Source organism: Lissotriton vulgaris, chromosome 8, assembly GCF_964263255.1.
Source record: "Lissotriton vulgaris chromosome 8, aLisVul1.2, whole genome shotgun sequence".
Classification (NCBI taxonomy): Eukaryota; Metazoa; Chordata; class Amphibia; order Caudata; family Salamandridae; genus Lissotriton; species Lissotriton vulgaris.
The window spans coordinates 1573003348-1573020618 of NC_141696.1; the positions used below are offsets into that span (position 1 = coordinate 1573003348).

The following is a 17271-nucleotide window of genomic DNA, read 5'->3' on the forward strand; positions in this document are numbered from 1 at the left end:
TTAGTAGTAGTAAAGTTCAGAAAAATCCTAATTTTAAGACTTTCAGGAATTCACAGAAGGCATTTAGGAGTCCTAAAGTTACTACTACTAAACTGAGAAAAATCCTAGAAAACTTCTTGTTGTTGCAGTTGTCATTTATTTCACTGCAAAAGTGACAAAGTGCACACTTTTTAAAAATGTTTACGTCTCTTTCTTTGTTCGTTAATGTTCTCTTCTTCCGCGTGCTACCCGGAAAACGTAGTCAGCCCAAAGCTACGCTATTATGAATAATGCACAGAACAGGAGCGGCACACCACCCCGTGCCGGATGCACAGCCTTAATTTCCATTGCATTTCACAAATGCCAACAACTTCATCATGTTTCTCCAAGTTTTTTTTATTTTTCCATTGTAATGTAAAGTTTATCATTTCTTCGAAATGCATTGGTTAAACAAGAGTGGATAAAACTTACGTACACTATCGTGGTGCAGGATAAGGCTTGGATTAGCATTCCTGCACCATTTAGAATCCAGTGAGGATGTAAGCGCCTCTCTTGTGATTTGTGAGAAAAACACGAAGAAATGATAAACTTTGCATTGGAAAAATAAAAAAAGCTTGGAGAAACATGATGAAGTTGTTGGCATTTGTGAAATGCAATGGAAATTAAGGCTGTGCATCCGGCACGGGGTGGTGTGCCGCACCTTTTATGTGCATGTCGCAGTTGACACCCATGGTATGTAAGTTATATTGTGCTTGTATGTTATGTTATGTTATGTTATGTTATGTTATGTTATGTTATGTTATGTTATGTTATGTTATGTAATTTCCTGTTGCCGTGGTTAAGAGCAGCAGATAAAAGGCAAATACTAAAAGAAGAGTAAAAACACTTTCTCCTGTCCCTAAAAAGCCTATGAAAACAGAAGCAGAGTAGAAATATCAAAATTAAAAAGATAGGTTTTAAGTTTCTTACCTAAGCACATAGAATGAGGAGAGTCTATAACTCTAACAGGACGCGGTTTAATTACCCCCAGGTCCCTCCAGTCCCCGTCCCATTCCATACTGGTGGAGATGACCATCTTCCTGACAGAAAAAAGAACAGAAGAATGCTGGGGTTCCTAACCCCACCCCTTCCCACTGGAAGTACATAACAGATACCTACCAAACATTCTGCCTGTTCTTTTTTCTGTATGTCAATAAAATGGGACGAGGTTGCTAATTCTACTTACCTGCTGCAGTTTCTGCTGCGGTCCTCTCTGGATCCCATTGGGCTGCTGGGCTGTACTCGACATGCTGCACGGGTCCTCCCAGCCTGCTGGGCTTGACGGGTGCTACGTTTGTTGAGAGTGATACTTACCTGCTGCAGTATTGTGGTGCTGTCTTCCTGCATCCCGTTGGTCTGCTTGGCTGTCCTCGATGTGCTTTGTGGTGCCTCTGGGCCTGCTGGGCTTGCTGGGAGCAGAGATTATTGCTGACCGGCCCTTTGCGGCTGTTGAGCTGACCCTCCTGGTCTGTTAGATGTTGGAGAGTGCGTCCTCCTGGTGGCTGGGCCGGGCTGGGTGACGCGCTGCTGCAGCTACATGGTGACTCGGGCCGGTCTTGGTGGAGCCCCTGGTGTTCCTGGTGGTCCGGTATGGCCGTTTCCTGTTGCCCAGCGCTGGACTGGTGGAGTGCGCCTGGGCTGGCGGATGGGGCAGGCGGTGTGTTATGGTGCCTGCCTGCTGGCTGAGAACTACATAGTGATATTTCTCCTGGTCTGACTATGGCCTTTGATGTTATGTGGGGTCCACCTCCCCAAGGGTGAGTCTCGCTGGGTGGTTTTTCTTCCCTATTTGCTTTCCTCTTCTATGTGTCTGTCGCTCTTCTTGCGGGCTGTGTCAGGCCCTTGAGGTTCCCAGCCTCCCTGCTTCTTGGGTCCTGCAGTCATATCACCCTGACAGCACCTGTTCTCGTCTTATCTCAGCAGCTAGGCATTCTGTTCTCGCCTGGGGGGGTTTGGTGTTTTGCCCTCTCTCTGGCCTGGCATGGGCCTTGGTGCTGGGTTCCACTGGTGCGCTGTTCCTTTGCAGCTTCGCCGTGGTATCGAGCGGTGGTCCTTGGGTGGCTTGTGGCTCAGGGGCTGCGCTGGGGGTGCCCCTGGTGTGTCTAGGTGCCAGTGTTGGTGTTTGCCTGTTGCCCTGCGCTTGCGTTGTGGGTTACGCTTGGGTTGGCTGGTGGGAGGGGAGTTCCGTGTTGCAGTTTCATCTCCACCCTTTTCCTTTCTGATTGACTTGGCAGGTTTTGGGACTCCTCTGCCTCCCTGCTGCAGGGTAGTTTGCTGCTGGTGGGGGCTGGGTGTTCTGGGTCGTCTTTCGCATCTGCTTCTGCGACTCCTTTGTTTCTCCCCTGTAGAGTTTGGCTAGCTGGTGGGGGCGTTGGTGTGGCGGCCAGTGTGGACTGGTGTCTGCCTGCCCTGGACATTTTTGACGTGTTGTGGCTTTTCAGGGTTTCATTCCTCCTTGGCGGCCTGTTGTTCCCCTTGTCCAGGCTGTGCCCTTTCTCTGGCCTGGCTTTGCTGTGGCCCTGGGTGGGTAGCATTGTGGGGGCTGTGCTCGTGTGCCCTGGTGCGCCTGGTTGCTGTTTGCCCTGTTTGTGGAGTTCCTGCAGTGTTGGCTTGGTCCTGTCGCTTTCCTCTTGGGGCTTACCATTTGGAATTGGTCCTTTGGTGTTCCTGATGGTTTTCTTCCGGCTGGTGCGTTATGGTTCAGGGGTTGGTTTTGTGCCTAAGGTGTCTCTGGTCCCTGGTCTTTCTAAGTTTTTTGATGGCCCTGCGGTGCTATGTCTACTTGGGTCCAGTTTCTGTCTGGTCCCTCATTCCGTCCCTGCTCCCTCTGTGGGTTGTGCTCCTGTGGGTCCTCCGGGCCTGTTCCTCCTTGGGATGTGGTGTCGCCACGAGTCTTCTGGTCTGATGGTGGGACCTTGGCTTTGCCTCCGTCTGTCTTGGCCTGGTTGTCCCTTTGTTTTGCACCTGGTTGGCCTGTGCAGGTCTGGGTAGCAGTACCTTCTCTGCCCTTCTCTGCTCTTGTGGAGGGCTTCCTGGTTGTGCGTGCCCTTGTCTTTGGATGGTGTCTGGCTTGGGCTGTTGGGGCCTTGGTGCCTTGGGTGTTGCCTTTGGCTGTCTGCCGGTGTTCCTTGTCTGGCTTTCCTTTCTCTGGTTGCTTTGCGCCCTGCTTGGGTGTGGGAATTTCTGCACCTTGGTGCTCGGTGGTTCTGTGCCTGGTGTGGCTAGGGGCCAGGCCGGCCTCCTTGTCATTTTCCTCTGGCCTCTCCTCTGCAGCTGCCTTCCCCTGGTGTGGGCTCGGCATGGCATTGGCGTGCCGGTGTGAGCTGCTTGTCTTCCTGCCTCTTTGTGTTCCCTGTGTGGCCTATCTGTGGCTGGTTCCTGTGCCTTTCTCTCTGTTCTCGTGGTTGTGGGTTTCAGGGTTGTGACTGTTGACTGTTGGCCCTGTGCCGCTCCTTCCGAGCTGGTGGGGGCTGCATTTGGTGGCCTAGTGTCTTGCTGGTGTGTCTGTTGTTCAGTCTGCTGGCATCTCTGGGGTCAGTGGGGGAATCTGTGTGGTTGGGATGTAGGCCGCCCTGTTTGTCTCTCCTGTTCTTGTTGCCCTTCTGCGGCTGGTCCTGGGACTTGCTAGTGATGGCTCCTGCGTATCGTTCTTTTGTTTTGTCCTCATACATGCCTTAAGGTACGCTCTTGATGGGATACCTCCATCCATTCCATGCTGGCCAATTCTGTTTCAACCCTTGTGTAAATCCTATGGAAAGAGAAAAGGAGTTGTCCCTCAAGATAATACTGTTTCCTTATCCACTCCTGTTCGGAGCACAGGACCAACAGTACCCTGGCATATTCATAGGACCAGCTTTACTTCTCCCTCCAGGCCACTAGAGCCGCCCATATCTTGTGTATACTTGTATTGTCGCAGGCCATGTCAGATTCGCTGGTAAAGATAAAATGCTTCAGACATTCCGCAAAGGACAGAGGGATTTCGGATTTCCAAGCCCTACAAATTTCCCTCCTTGCAAGGATTATTACATAAAACACAAATTTAGAGGTCGAAGCATTCATACAATAATCCGTCAAAGACCAAAAAAGATTGACCTAGGACTAACTTCAACCTGCTTATGCAGCACATCTTCTAAAAAGCCAGGTACCTCGGTCCAAAAAAGTTTGATTCTCGGGCAATCCGCAAACATGTGGAAATCGTCTGCTGCTGAATACTTACACCTGGGACAGTTGTACACCCTCCTGGTCACTTTAGATAGTTTCCTTGGAGTCCAATAAACTCTGTAGGCAGTATAAAGGTGATTCCTCCTAAGTGCAGCTGGTTTAACTACTGCCTGCAACATAGAAAAAGAGTCACACCAGAGGTTACACATTTCCTGATTATTGCCTCCAAAATCACTACCCCAGAGTTTTCTGACTTCCGATTCCACCTCTTCACCTACTTCCAAAAGGGCCCAGTACCAAAACGAGACTTTGGGATTCCAACTGCCCGTTCTAGAGACTGAATCGAATTTGAGACTTGCACCCTCATTGCCCCAGGACTGCGTTGCCCAACATGCAGATAGCTGATAAAACTTAAATCTTGTCTGTGTTCCACAAGTTAAACTGGAGAGTGACTCCCAACCAATCAACTGCGAGTCCTTCAGGAGGTCTCCCCAAAATCTAATACCAGCCAACCTAAGTGGTTGACAGAGTTGATCCGGGAGGCATTCAGGAGTACCCGGAGAGTTCCAGATTGGAGCCTGTGCTGTATAATATGGAATTTTCAAACCGCTTCTAATATGAATCCAGTTCTTTAATGCTGCTCCCAAGATCTTAAGTCTAACTTTTTTGTAGAACTTGGGATCTCCAAACTTGTAGAGAAAAAACGCCTGCCCCTGCGGAACGTCCTGTAGCATTGCCTGAAATAGTAAACCTAATGAGGAAGAATCAGTTTTGTTGGCTAGAATTCTAAAAAAAATTAAATGGAATGTGTGACAGTATGTGAGTAGATCAGGCAAAGCAAGTCCTCCCACATTGAGACCTCTCCTAAGCTTTTTCCATGCAATTCTGGGACTTTTAGTTGTCCATATAAAAGAGCCAATTTTACCCGGCAGTTTAGCAATATCCTTTGGGCTGAAGGATAATGGAATTGAATTATACAAGAAAGTTATTTTAGGCAAGATTATCGTTTTAACGAAGTTGACCCTCCCGTAAATATTTAAAGAAAGGTTTGCCCAGTGCATTAACAGACTGACAACCTCTTTAGAAACCCTCTTCCAGTTAATCTTTGGTGTATCTACCAGATTCTGGGCTAGGTGGATCCCAAGGTATCTCATTCAACACTTTGCCCCCTGTGTTCCATTGACTCGGTTCCATTCCATTATTTCGGTCTTGTCCTTGTTGATTTTATATCCAGAAACTTCACCACATTTTTCAGTCTTCTCAAACAGCCTAGGTATAGCTTCTGCTCGATTGGATGTATACATAAGGAGATCGTCCGCATACAGAGCAAATGTTAACTCTAATTCTGCAATTTTAAAGGGTTTAATGAGAGGATCAGCCCTGAGCCAGCAAACTAGGGGTTCAATATATAAATTAAATAATAATGGTGACAAAGGACAACCCTGTCTAGTGCCTCTTGAGATGCTAAACCATTCCGTCAGAGCAACATTAACTAAAATGTTTGCTTGGGGGTTAGAATAGAGGGATTAAACAGCCTGCACAACATTTCTTGGAAAACCAAAACTTTGTAAAGTCTCCCAAAGATATAACCAATTCACCTGATCAATAGCCTTAGTGGCATCTATTGCAACTATTGTAAGTGGAAGCTTCTTATCCGCCGCAACATCCATTGCCCCTATTACTTGAAAGGTGAGCTCATTCAGCTGTCTCCCGGGTATGAACCCCCTTTCATCTGTGTGCACTATGTCCTTAATAATTTTAACCACACTTGCTGCCAATATCCCTGCGAAGACCTTGTGATCAGAATTTAACAGGGATATAGGTCTGTAGGACTCAATTTTCTGCGGATCTTTATTCGATTTCAAAATTAGGGTCACTGTTGCTTCAGACCATGAACTTGGAGTGCATTCTCCCTGCATGTATATTTTATTAAACACATTTTTTAAAACCGGCACCACCTTGTCCAGTATCCCAAGATAGACCTCTATTGGAAGCCCTTAAGGGCCAGATGCTTTGCCCCTAGCCATTTTCTTAAGTTGTGCTCTGACCTCGCCCTCAGTTATACTTGTGTGCAAAAACAGCCTATCTTCCTCGGACAGCTGAGGGAGATCTATTGAATTTAACCACTCCTTAGCTCTCTCTGGTCCTGATTCAATGTCTTCTTCATACAGGTTATACATAAATGAACTAGCCTCTTCCTGAATCTTATCATCATCATATAATAGAGCTCCTGACCCTCTTTGAACTAAGCTCTTTATCTGATTTCTAACCCTGTCCGCCCTGGTCTTCTAGGCCAGGAGAGAACCGCATTTCTCGCCGTAAGCAAAAGGTTGGAGCTTACTGGCGTCCCATCCATCCTTCAAGGTCCTATCTAGATTGGCCTGGAAATCTGCCTGAAGACCCTCTAGCTCTCTTTCCAACTGCGGCACTAAATTCTGGAAAGCCAGAGAGGCCCGCTGTAATTCTTCCTCTTTTTCCTTGATCTTGTTAAGCCTATCGGCTTCAGCCTTTTTCATAGATTTCCTCTTGCTGATCATTATAGAACGTAAAAGCCCTCTTAGATAGGCCTTAAAGGCCTCCCATACTATCCGGTCCTTGGCAGAGCCTGTATTAAACCTAAAATATTCGTCCATTTTTACTTCTAACTCTGACCTTACCCCCTCATTCAGTCGCAAGGTCCTATTGAGAGTCCACCTCCTCTGACACTCCTTTTGTTTAAAGTTAAGTATCAACTCTACAGCTGAATGATCTGATATAGTCGCTGGAATATGCACTACAGACTCAACTTCCGAAAACATAGTCTGATCCACCAAGAAATAATCAATTCTGGAATGGTGTTCATATTTCTTACTATAAAAAGAAAAATCCCTTAAACTTCCATTCTTAACTCTCCAAATGTCCAATAAATTAAATTCTTTAATAAAAATTTTTGTGCGCAGAAAACATTCTAGGTTTGGTATTGTATTTCGCTTTGGAGGTCCGATCTAACTGCTTATCCAGTACCAGATTAAAATCACCCCCAATTATAATGGGTGCGGATATATTTAGCAAACTAGCGTCTAAGTTTATTCAGCCCATAATACGCTGCACAGACTAAAGGTAACTCGCAAACTGTCAAGGTAACCACCAGCCATCTCCCTGACTGATCTGTGTCAAACTTTTCTACCTTTATCCCAGCGTTACCTCTAATAATCAGTGCGACTCCCGATGTACTACCCTTTTGTTCAGAGCAGAGCACATCCTGAACCCATCTAAGCTTACCAAACCCCTGCTTACATTCATGGGCCTCTAGATGGGTTTCTTCTAGGAAGCAGATATGGGCTTAACTATTATTTAAAAATTCACAAACCCGGGACAGCGTCCTCCTGTTTCTCAATCCATTCGTATTCCTGGTAATAAACGTCATTTTATTTGACCTATTCATTTTCAAGGTTCCCAGAACTCTTCCCACATTGACCTAATGTTTTTTCCTTTGACTTGTATGAGGACTACTTTTTCTATTTTTTCCCACTTGCTCCCTACACCCTGTGCACTCCCCCCCCCCCCACCCTCCAGTGAGAAACCCTCCTTCCATCCCTTGGCAATAAAAGACCGCCTATTCGGGACCCCCCCAGAGCAGCAGAGGCACCTCACCTAAAAAATAAAGTATAATTAATAATTAGTAAGTCATGGCCCCCTGTATTTTATATGTGTTGTTTTTAATTCTTTTTGTATTTTTTAGTTTACTCCTTCTTTCCGTACCAAGGAGTGATCCACTTCTTCTGGGGAGCCAAAATTATGCATCTTATTCCTCCACATCACTTTCAGTAATGCTGGAAATTTCATTTTAACGTGTGCTTCCTGACTCCTTAGCTCAGGCATTCTGGAGCCGAGCTCCCATTCCTTTGTGCAGTTCTTTTTCCAAGATCTGAATGGATTTGGTAATTCACAGAGTCAAAATGAAGCGCCGTCTCAGTTAAACCTCTCCCCAGAACCAGCTCCTTGATAGCACAAGTTTGAAAGTTAATTAATATCTTTCTGGGAGCTTTTCTGTCAGGATGTAGCTTAAAGGGATCTCTGTGGACCCTCTGAATTACTTTCTCCAGATCGATATCTTGTCTGTCTTTCAACACTCCCCCCTACTAAGGGGTTTACAGACAAATGGCTTAATGTCACCATTCTCTGATCCCTCCGGCCCATCTGGGGGTTTGCCTTTGGGTTTGGGGTCTCCTTTTCAGCCTTGGCTGGTTGTCTTTGACTTGTCATGCTCAGGGCTTTTGGGGGTGGGGTCGGTAAGGCATGGTTGCCCTGCTTCTCCTTTTTTAGGTCAAGCCTAGCGTTGCAGCGCGTGCGCTGCCCGCTCTGTGAGGCATATTGTAGTAGGGACAGATGTGGAAGTGTCATGGAAGCTCCGCCCATATTTTTCATTGGTTGGCGTCATCGTCCATGGTAAATGCTGGCTTCCAATTGATAATGAAGCTTCTTAGTCCTGCCTTTTTACCGCCCTGTCTCTTTTTGTGACTGCCCATTATGACAGGATCTTTTACATGCGGCGTTACACGGTCTCCTTCATTAGTGGGTAAGCACTATATTTTTTTAACAATGGCGACAGCTTGTTTGGTATTTGTATTCGGGGTTTTAGCGCACGGCTGTAGAGCCAGAGACCCAGGTCAGCAGAGCCGCTGTAGAGCCAGAGAACCAGGTCAGCAGAGCTGCTCTAGAGCCAGAGAACCAGGTCAGCAGAGCTGCTCTAGAGCCAGAGAACCAGGTCAGCAGAGCTGCTCTAGAGCCAGAGAACCTGGTCAGCAGAGCCGCTCTAGAGGCGGAGAACTAGGCCAGCAGAGCCACTCTAGAGCCAGAGAACCAGGTCAGCAGAGCTGCTCTAGAGCCAGAGAACCAGGTCAGCAGAGCTGATGTAGAGCCTGAGAAACAGGTCATCAGAGTTGTTGTAAAGCCAGAGAACCAGGTCAGCAGAGCTGCTCTAGAGCCAGAGAACCAGGTCAGCAACACCACTGTAGAGCCAGAAAACTAGGTCAGTAGAGCTGTTCTAGAGCCAGAGAACCAGGTCAGCAGAGCCGCTGTAAAGCCATCGAACCAGGTCAGCAGAGCCGCTGTACAGTCAGAGAACAAGGTCAACAGAGCTGTTCTAGAGCCAGAGAACCAGGTCAGCAGAGCTGCTCTAGAGCCAGAGAACCAGGTCAGCAGAGCTGCTGTAGAGCCAGAGAACCGGTTTAGAAGAGCTGCTCTAGAGCCAGAGAACCAGGGAGGTCAGCAGAGCAGCTGTAGAGCCAGAGAACCAGGCCAGCAGAGCTGATGTAGAGCCTGGGACCCAGGTCAGCAGAGCCATTTTAGAGCCAGAGAAGCAGTTCAGCAGAGCTGCTGTAGAGCCTGAGAACCAGGTCAGTTGAGCCGCTGTAGAGCCAGAAACCTAGGTCAGCAGAGCTGCTTTAGAGCCATAGAACCAAGTCAGTAGAGCCGCTCTAGAGCCAGAGAACCAGGTCAGCAGAGCTGCTCTAGAGCCAGAGAACCAGGTCAGTAGAGCTGCTGTAGAGCCAGAGAACCATGTCAGCAGAGCTGCTCTAGAGCCAGAGAACCAGGTCAGCAGAGCTGCTCTAGAGCCAGAGAACCAGGTCTGCAGAGCCGCTCTCGAGCCAGAGAACCAGGTCAGCAGAGCTGATGTAGAGCCTGAGACCCAGGTCATCAGAGTCATTGTGAAGCCAGAGAACCAGGTCAGCAGAGCCGCTCTAGAGCCAGAGAACCAGGTCAGCAGAACTGCTCTAGAGCCAGAGAACAAGGTCAGTAGAGCTGCTGTAGAGCCAGAGAACCATGTCAGCAGAGCTGCTCTAGAGCCAGAGAACCAGGTCAGCAGAGCTGCTCTAGAGCCAGAGAACCAGGTCCGCAGAGCCGCTCTAGAGCCAGAGAACCAGAGAACCAGGTCAGCAGAGCTGCTGTAGAGCCAGAGAACCAGGGCAGCAGAGCTGCTCTGGAGCCAGAGAACCAGAGCCGCTCTAGAGCCAGAGAACCAGGCCAGCAGAGCCACTCTAGAGCCAGAGAACCAGGTCAGCGGAGCTGCTCTAGAGCCAGAGAACCAGGTCAGCAGAGCTGCTGTAGAGCCAGAGAACCGGGTTAGCAGAGCTGCTCTAGAGGCAGAGAACCAGATCAGCAGAGCTGCTGTAGAGCCTCAGAACCAGGTCACCAGAGCTGTTGTAAAGCCAGAGAACCAGGTCAGCAGTGCTGCTGGAGAGCCAGAAAACCAGGTCAGCAGAGTCGCTCTAGAGCCTGAGAACCAGGTTAGCAGAGCTGCTTTAGAGCCAGAGAACGAGGTCAGCAGGCCTGCTGTAGAGCCAGAGATCCAGGTCAACAGAGCTGCTCTAGAGCCAGAGAACCAGGTCTGCAGAGTGGCATTAGAGCCTGAGAACCAGGTCAGCAAAGGCATTGTAGAACTGGAGAACCAGGTCAGTAGAGCTGCTGTAGAGCCAGAGAACCACCAGGTCAGCAGAGCTGCTACAGAGCCAGTGAACCAGGGCAACACAGCCGCTTTAGAGCCAGAGAACCAGGTCAGCAGAGCTGCTTTAGAGCCAGAGAACCAGGTCAGCAGAGCTGCTGTAGAGCCAGAGAACCAGGTCAGTAGAGCTGCTGTAGAGCCAGAGAACCAGGTCAGCAGAGCTGCTGTAGAGCCAGAGAACCAGGTCAGCAGAGCTGCTTCAGAGCCGGAGAACCAGGTCTGCAGAGTGGCATTAGAGCCTGAGAACCAGGTTAGCAGAGCCATTGTAGAACTGGAGAACCAGGTCAGTAGAGCTGCTGTAGAGCCAGAGAACCACCAGGTCAGCGGAGCTGCTGTAGAGCCGGTGAACCAGGCCAGCAGAGCGGCTCTAGAGCCTGAGAACAAGGTCAGTAGATCTGTTGTGAAGCCAGAGAACCAGGTCAGCACAGCCTCTTTAGAGCCAGAGAACCAGGTCAGGAGAGCTGCTTTAGAGCCAGAGAACCAGGTGAGCAGGGCTGCTTCAGAGCCAGAGAACCAGGTGAGCAGAGCTGCTTCAGAACCAGAGAACCAGGTCAGCAGAGCTGCTGTAAAGCAAGAGAACCAGGTCAGCAGCGCTGCTGTAGAGCAAGAGAACCAGGCCAGCAGAGCCACTCTAGAACCAGAGAACCAGGTCAACAAGCTGCTGTAGAGCCAGAGAACCAGGCCAGCAAAGCTGTTGTAAAGCCTGAGACCCAGGCCAGAACAGGTGCTGCAGGGACTGGAGAGGTACAAACGTAATCAGACACAGAAGAGGTGCAATGATGCAGCATAATATGACACATTCTGTCGTAATCGTTTGCTATTTTGTCATTTCACAACAAAGTAGTACTGTCTGGGCAAACGTTTCTCCTCATTAGCAACACTCTAATACCTGAATACAGCCGTCAGCAACAAAATGGTGGCAGTTAATCTTTGCAAATTGTCTGTCTCCAATGGGGACCACAGCTGTTGCTTTTTAAAGTCTCTTTTGATCCATCTGAGCTAGAATCAATGTTTGCAACTGATACAGAAGATCTGAATCATGCTGCAAGTGTGGAAAATATGTAAATACTCAAAGAACGTGGCGACCACAGTATTGCGATATTCCAGTGGTCCTGTCTATGAGCAAAGACTTGTATACAATGGCCTTAATTTACTGACTGTGTTGTAAATCCATGGAATTGTGTCCCGGAAGAATATTTGGCCAAAAAAGAACCTCGAAGTACTGCTTCTGTGGTACTGATAAAGTAAGGGGAAAAGTGAAGACCATGCACGGTCACTGAAGTCAGGAAGGAATGGGCAGTTCTGGACAGCATTGTCATTCTCCAGGTAGGAATTCCCGTGCAGGGCAGCGCCAAGTAGATGGGATGAAACAAGCCTTTGCAATGCAATAGTTCTCATTTACTCGAGTTGAAGCTATTGGCACTGTAAATGGCAATGTCTTTAATTCAAATATTAATTTTCGTGTAAATGCAAGACCTATTGCATTGCAAATGCTTGTTTTCTATGGTTCTTTGTCTCCTTTGGGCTGCTGGTGCCTTCTGCTTCCTGATCCAAGGCTGGTGAAAGGTCTGCCATAAATGGATTGAAAAGGTGGGGCGCAAACACGCACCCCTGTTTTAGACCCAGGAATGTTGGGATCTTTCTGGACAGCCTCGTGCCATCTCTGATTTTTATTTGCATCCAGGTATCCGAGTAGAGCGAGTGGATCGCTCACAGCAGGGTGTCTGGTGGGCCCCACTTCTTCAGTTTGTTCCACTGCAGCTGCCTGTTTACGCGATTGAAGGTGGCTTTAAAATCTATAAAACGAAGATGCAATGTTTTAATAATGTGTAGGGAAGCCATAGAGGAATGCTTTATTCCCAGCGACCCGCAGTTAAACTGCTGGCATCAGCCCTTTGTGAAAAACCTGGTGCTGAATAACTTCATTAGACCAGATCGGCTCATGTCCATGGCAAAATGATGTCCGTTGTCTTTTGTCAACAAAGTTCTGTGAGCAGGAAAGGCAGGAAAGCCTTTAGAAGCTCAACTCATCTTGCACCAATTACCATGCAGCCCCTTAAACTTAGAATTGGTCTGTGCTCTCCGGTACTAGTAACACCAGCTGCTGTATCAAAAATGCCCAGATTACTTAGCGGTAGTCATAAACCATGTTGATAGTGTCTCAGCCAGAGAAGACCGTAGCGCGAATGCGAGTGCAAAACCATGTCCCAAAAAGAGACGGAAAGAATCCTACTAAAGAGATACGCCACACCGGGACATAATCAAAGTACAAACCGTACGCCCTCGGACCGAGGAACGGGCGAATGTGCAGCAGCCACGGAACCGGAACGCCAGAGGCGCGCATACACCAGTCCGGGGAAGCTGCATGGATCCAAACCCGGCCCGCAGAGTCCACATTGTGGAGGCGGACTAACGAGACAAGGCCCCCGGAGCCACTTCTAGGAGCCGTACAAAGAAAAAGTGAAGCCAGACCAAACCGCCCAACCACGGCACGCTAGGGAACTGGAGCTCCGCAGCAGCCAGTTGGCCCTCAAGGAAGCAGCAGGAAAAGCAGGACAGGAAGCAGGAGTGGAGTCCGCAAGGCAGGCGGAGCTGCGGGGGTAGTAAAGGCGATGCCATGCTGGCCACAAGGAAGCAACGGCCAGCAACAGATAAAACCCAACAAGCCCGCACACCACCCGTAGGAGGACGGCCAAAACAAATGGGAAGCGCCCCCTGCAGTAAAACTCAGGGTGGGCTGCCGGGATCCCATACATGAAGAACAGGAAGGCCCGCCCGCACCGCACCATGAGCACAGATGGACGAGGACCTGCTGCCAGATGATGGTGCCGAAAGGCAAACTTCCCGGACGCCGAAGACATGTAAGCCCATGCTGTGAGACAAAGCACACTGACGCATCTGCGTAAGGTAGCAGCGCGCATCACAGCATCTCATGCCCATTGTAAACCGGGGAGTGGCACCCCGCAGGATGCGTGAGAGCCACAATTACCCAAAAGCCCCTCTTACGTACTGCCGCACCGCAAGAGCACACACTGAACTGGAAGCCTTACACACGGACTGAAAGCAACCGTGGACCTCAGGCCTGAACACAGCACCAACTGCCAAAACCGGGCGCAGCCGCCATGGTCAAGGCACCAAATAGAATGCCAACACGTCCGCAGGGGCAAGAGGGGCCGACAGGCAGAGCCCCAGACCCCGCTCCCACCCCCTTATTAACCCATGGCTTGCTATAGCAGAGCCTAACCCCCCAGAAAGAGAGGAAACATGGGAAGAAAGGGGGAGGATCCTTAAGCACACAGGGCCCGCTAGAGCAGGGCCACCACCCAGGGACCCAAGTACCCGCTAAAGCAGGAACACACTTACCTGAACCGCTCACATGGAGAGTCAGCGCAGAACTAAAAAGACAGGCTAAAGGGTTGGGCCGGCCCGCTTCTTATACAGGTCAAGGGTGTAATGGGTCAGCCATATTGGGAAGGGATGAGAGGCTGTCTTTTTTGCTTTGGAGGGTTGTGGTGTGGAGCTGCAGCTCACTACGTTAATCATGTGGCAAGGAAGACTTACGAGGAGGTAATGCACTTTACCATGTTAGTGAAAGGAAGTCTCAAATATTCCTGGTGTAGTGATGGGGCACACGCAGAGACAACATTGAGTGACTGTTGGTCCTTTTTCAGGACTCACTACTTTTAATGCCAGCTTATTTTTCACAAACACGCGTAAGCCACGCCCACTCACTCCTTTTATGATGTATCCTAGAAGGAAATACGTTTTAATCTTTGCATACTTTGCACAAACACGCGGCGAAGCCACGTTCCCAGTATTCTTAACTCCTGAAGACAAAGGTCAGCGGTGGTCGCCTCTGTGTGTGGTGTGATGAATGTAAACTGTTTTGTGTTACTACCTGCCAGAAAAGTCTTCAACCAGGAGGTTGTGAGCTACTGTTGCTCTCCAGCTACCTCTGAGTAGCTCACCTGTGTGCTGCCCTGCTTATTAAATTCTGACGGATTGTATTGCACTAGACAGGGCGAATGCAATCCCCTGGTTGTTGTATCTTAAAACCATGTTTACGCAATTGGGACGCCTTGAGATTTACACCACCCCCAATTGTATTACCAAACAGGATGTTGGGTGGATAAAGGTATATTTCCTGAACATGCTCAGTATGGAACGAGAGGAGCAGGAGCTTAAGAAAGTCTCTGTGAGGGCAAACTTTTTATTATTAACATCCCCCTTAACTGAACCTTATTTGACCATTGTCAATCGACCTTTCCATAGACAGCTTTTAACGAGGTTTCGTTTTAATATGATACATTTAACTTTGGGTGAATTCCCAACCTGGGGCAAGCCGGAAAACTGTAACCCTTGCAAATGTGATAACTTTTCAAACCAGGACACGTTGCATTTCGTCATGTTTTGTGACTTTTATCAAGAAATGAGAGGTAAATATCTGCTACCGCTGTTGAAAGAGGCTGGCTTTATACAAGTCAGACCAGCTCTCTTATATTTACAAATGTTAAGTTGTCCTCGGGTCAGGTTTTGTGTTGCAAGCTTTCTGGTGGCTGCTGTCCGGAAAAAGAACACATTAGATAGACTGGTAAATGCTATGTAGGGGAAAAATTTCTTTTATTGATGTGTCTTCCCCTGTTTACCTGGCACTTTGCAATTTGGATACATATGACGAGATCAGGCCTCCCAGATGCATTAAGTGATGAAATGTGTATTATGTCCTTATGAACTACCTCTAGTGTAAATTATATTTTTAGTCTGAATTTTAATGAAACTGTGTTTTACGCAATCAGACATCTGAATGTATTGTGATTTGTACATTTTTATTTACACTGTACTTAAAAATCATGTCTGTTTCTTGTAATTAACTATGTGTATATATATGTATATATGTATATATGTTCATGATTGTCTTTTTATGATTTTTAATAATCGAAATAAAATGCTTTGACTGACTGACTATTAAATTAGAAAGCTTTCGCTTGGTTGAATTATTATACATAATTATTATAAATACACATAACAAAATTGAGATTAATCAACACGCATAATATTAGTAGTTCTCAATGCATTTCATTGAACATGAGTAGCTCTCAGTACAGAGAAGGTTGGAGACCCCTACACCAGAGCGCCTCCATGTTGATCACAGTGACTCACGTGCCCCCTCTGTCTCTCTCATTCCTTCCTACAGGTCTGTCTGCTGGAGAAGAGACATGTGCCCGGGTCTATGTGGCCCCCGGGGGCACCGCCCTGCTCCAGCTCAGTGACTCAGAGGTAGCCCGCTGTTCCGGGAATTGTGGCTTCGAGTGGAGAAAGAACCAGACCGAGCGTGTGGCTAAGATCAAAGATGGAACGATTGTGGGATCCAAGCTGCCCAACCGTCAACCTTTTGCTAACGGGAGCCTGGAGCTGTCTGACACAACTCCAGAGGACACAGGAGAATACAGCGTGGAGGCGACGTTATTGTTAAGAAACGGAACCGTCTTCTCTAGGTGCTTCCGGCTGGAGGTTCAGGGTGAGGCGCAGATCTGATACTTGCTTTTGAGATTCTAATAATCTATAGTGCACGCGGGAGAAGTGCCCGCTGATCATGCATGGTTGGCACCGGTGAGAGTGTAGTGATCACACCATGTGCACTCCAGCAGGACCACGTGATCTCAAGAAGTTCCTGCCTTGTCTTCAGTAGCCTGGAACTCCCCCGCCCACCCCCTCCCCCCATGGTCGCTCTCCCCCATCAGGTGCCTCTCCTGCCTGGACAGGTAGGGAAGCTTGGCGGGCCTGTGTGGCAGGATAAAGTCGTCAGTCATCTTTAGTGTGTGATTACTTATGCACATACAAAAAAGCCTTTTAAAAATGGCCTGCGCCAATATACAATGCGACCAGGCAACACACAGACCCAGAGGTACTGGCACGAAACTGCTGACATAAGGGAATCAAATATTGCATGTGTGACATGTATATAAAACAAACTATACAAAGATTAAAAACCCAAATAATGAACCGGATCACATGTAAATTGGATTCCGAGCAGACCTAGAAAAAGATTAAAATATTAACAATCAGAGGTGCGTTCGCTGGGGCTCGACCCATCCTGAGAGCTGCAGACACAGGGCTGTTCACTACAGTGCTGCCTGGTCATGCAGAGCGCGCCATGCATAGTGCCAATATCGGCAATACCTCTCAGTTCACACACAGCAACATACATAAATAAACCACAAGACACATTCTTAGTGGAGAAAATTGCTGCAGGTCTATTTGCATAACAAATATGCCAACATGGTGGGTTATCTTACGGGCGATCCAAGGGCAGGGAGCCTCTATGCTGCCTGCCCGCCTGATGAGCCAAATTACACCGTGGCCGTCGCCAATCAGTGGTTACCAATTTTGGGAGGGGCCACCCCTCCCATCCGTGGACCGCCAGTCCACGCACTTACTCACGCCCCCCCAAAAGGGGGGTGGAGCATTCCAGACAGCCCCCGGTTGCTCAGGCCCACAACCGCCCGTAGGATTAATGGGCGCCGTAGTTCTTCCAGGGGACACGCTAAGACATCCCTGGGGATCCTTGGCTTAGCTCCCTTAATGTGCTGCTGCATGTAGTACCCTTC

The 17271-nt window shown here is 48.4% G+C and overlaps 1 protein-coding gene across 2 annotated transcripts in view; it reads left to right on the forward strand.

Moving 5' to 3' along the window:
- LOC147700450 (pregnancy-specific beta-1-glycoprotein 7-like) overlaps positions 1–17271 on the forward strand; it is a 225266-nt gene that overhangs the window by 7061 nt on the left and 200934 nt on the right. For both annotated transcript variants that reach the window (XM_086935863.1, XM_086935864.1), the window contains exon 2: positions 15858–16181. In XM_086935863.1, coding sequence (XP_086791989.1) covers positions 15858–16181 — 324 coding nt within the window. The remainder of the gene's footprint in view (positions 1–15857; positions 16182–17271) is intronic.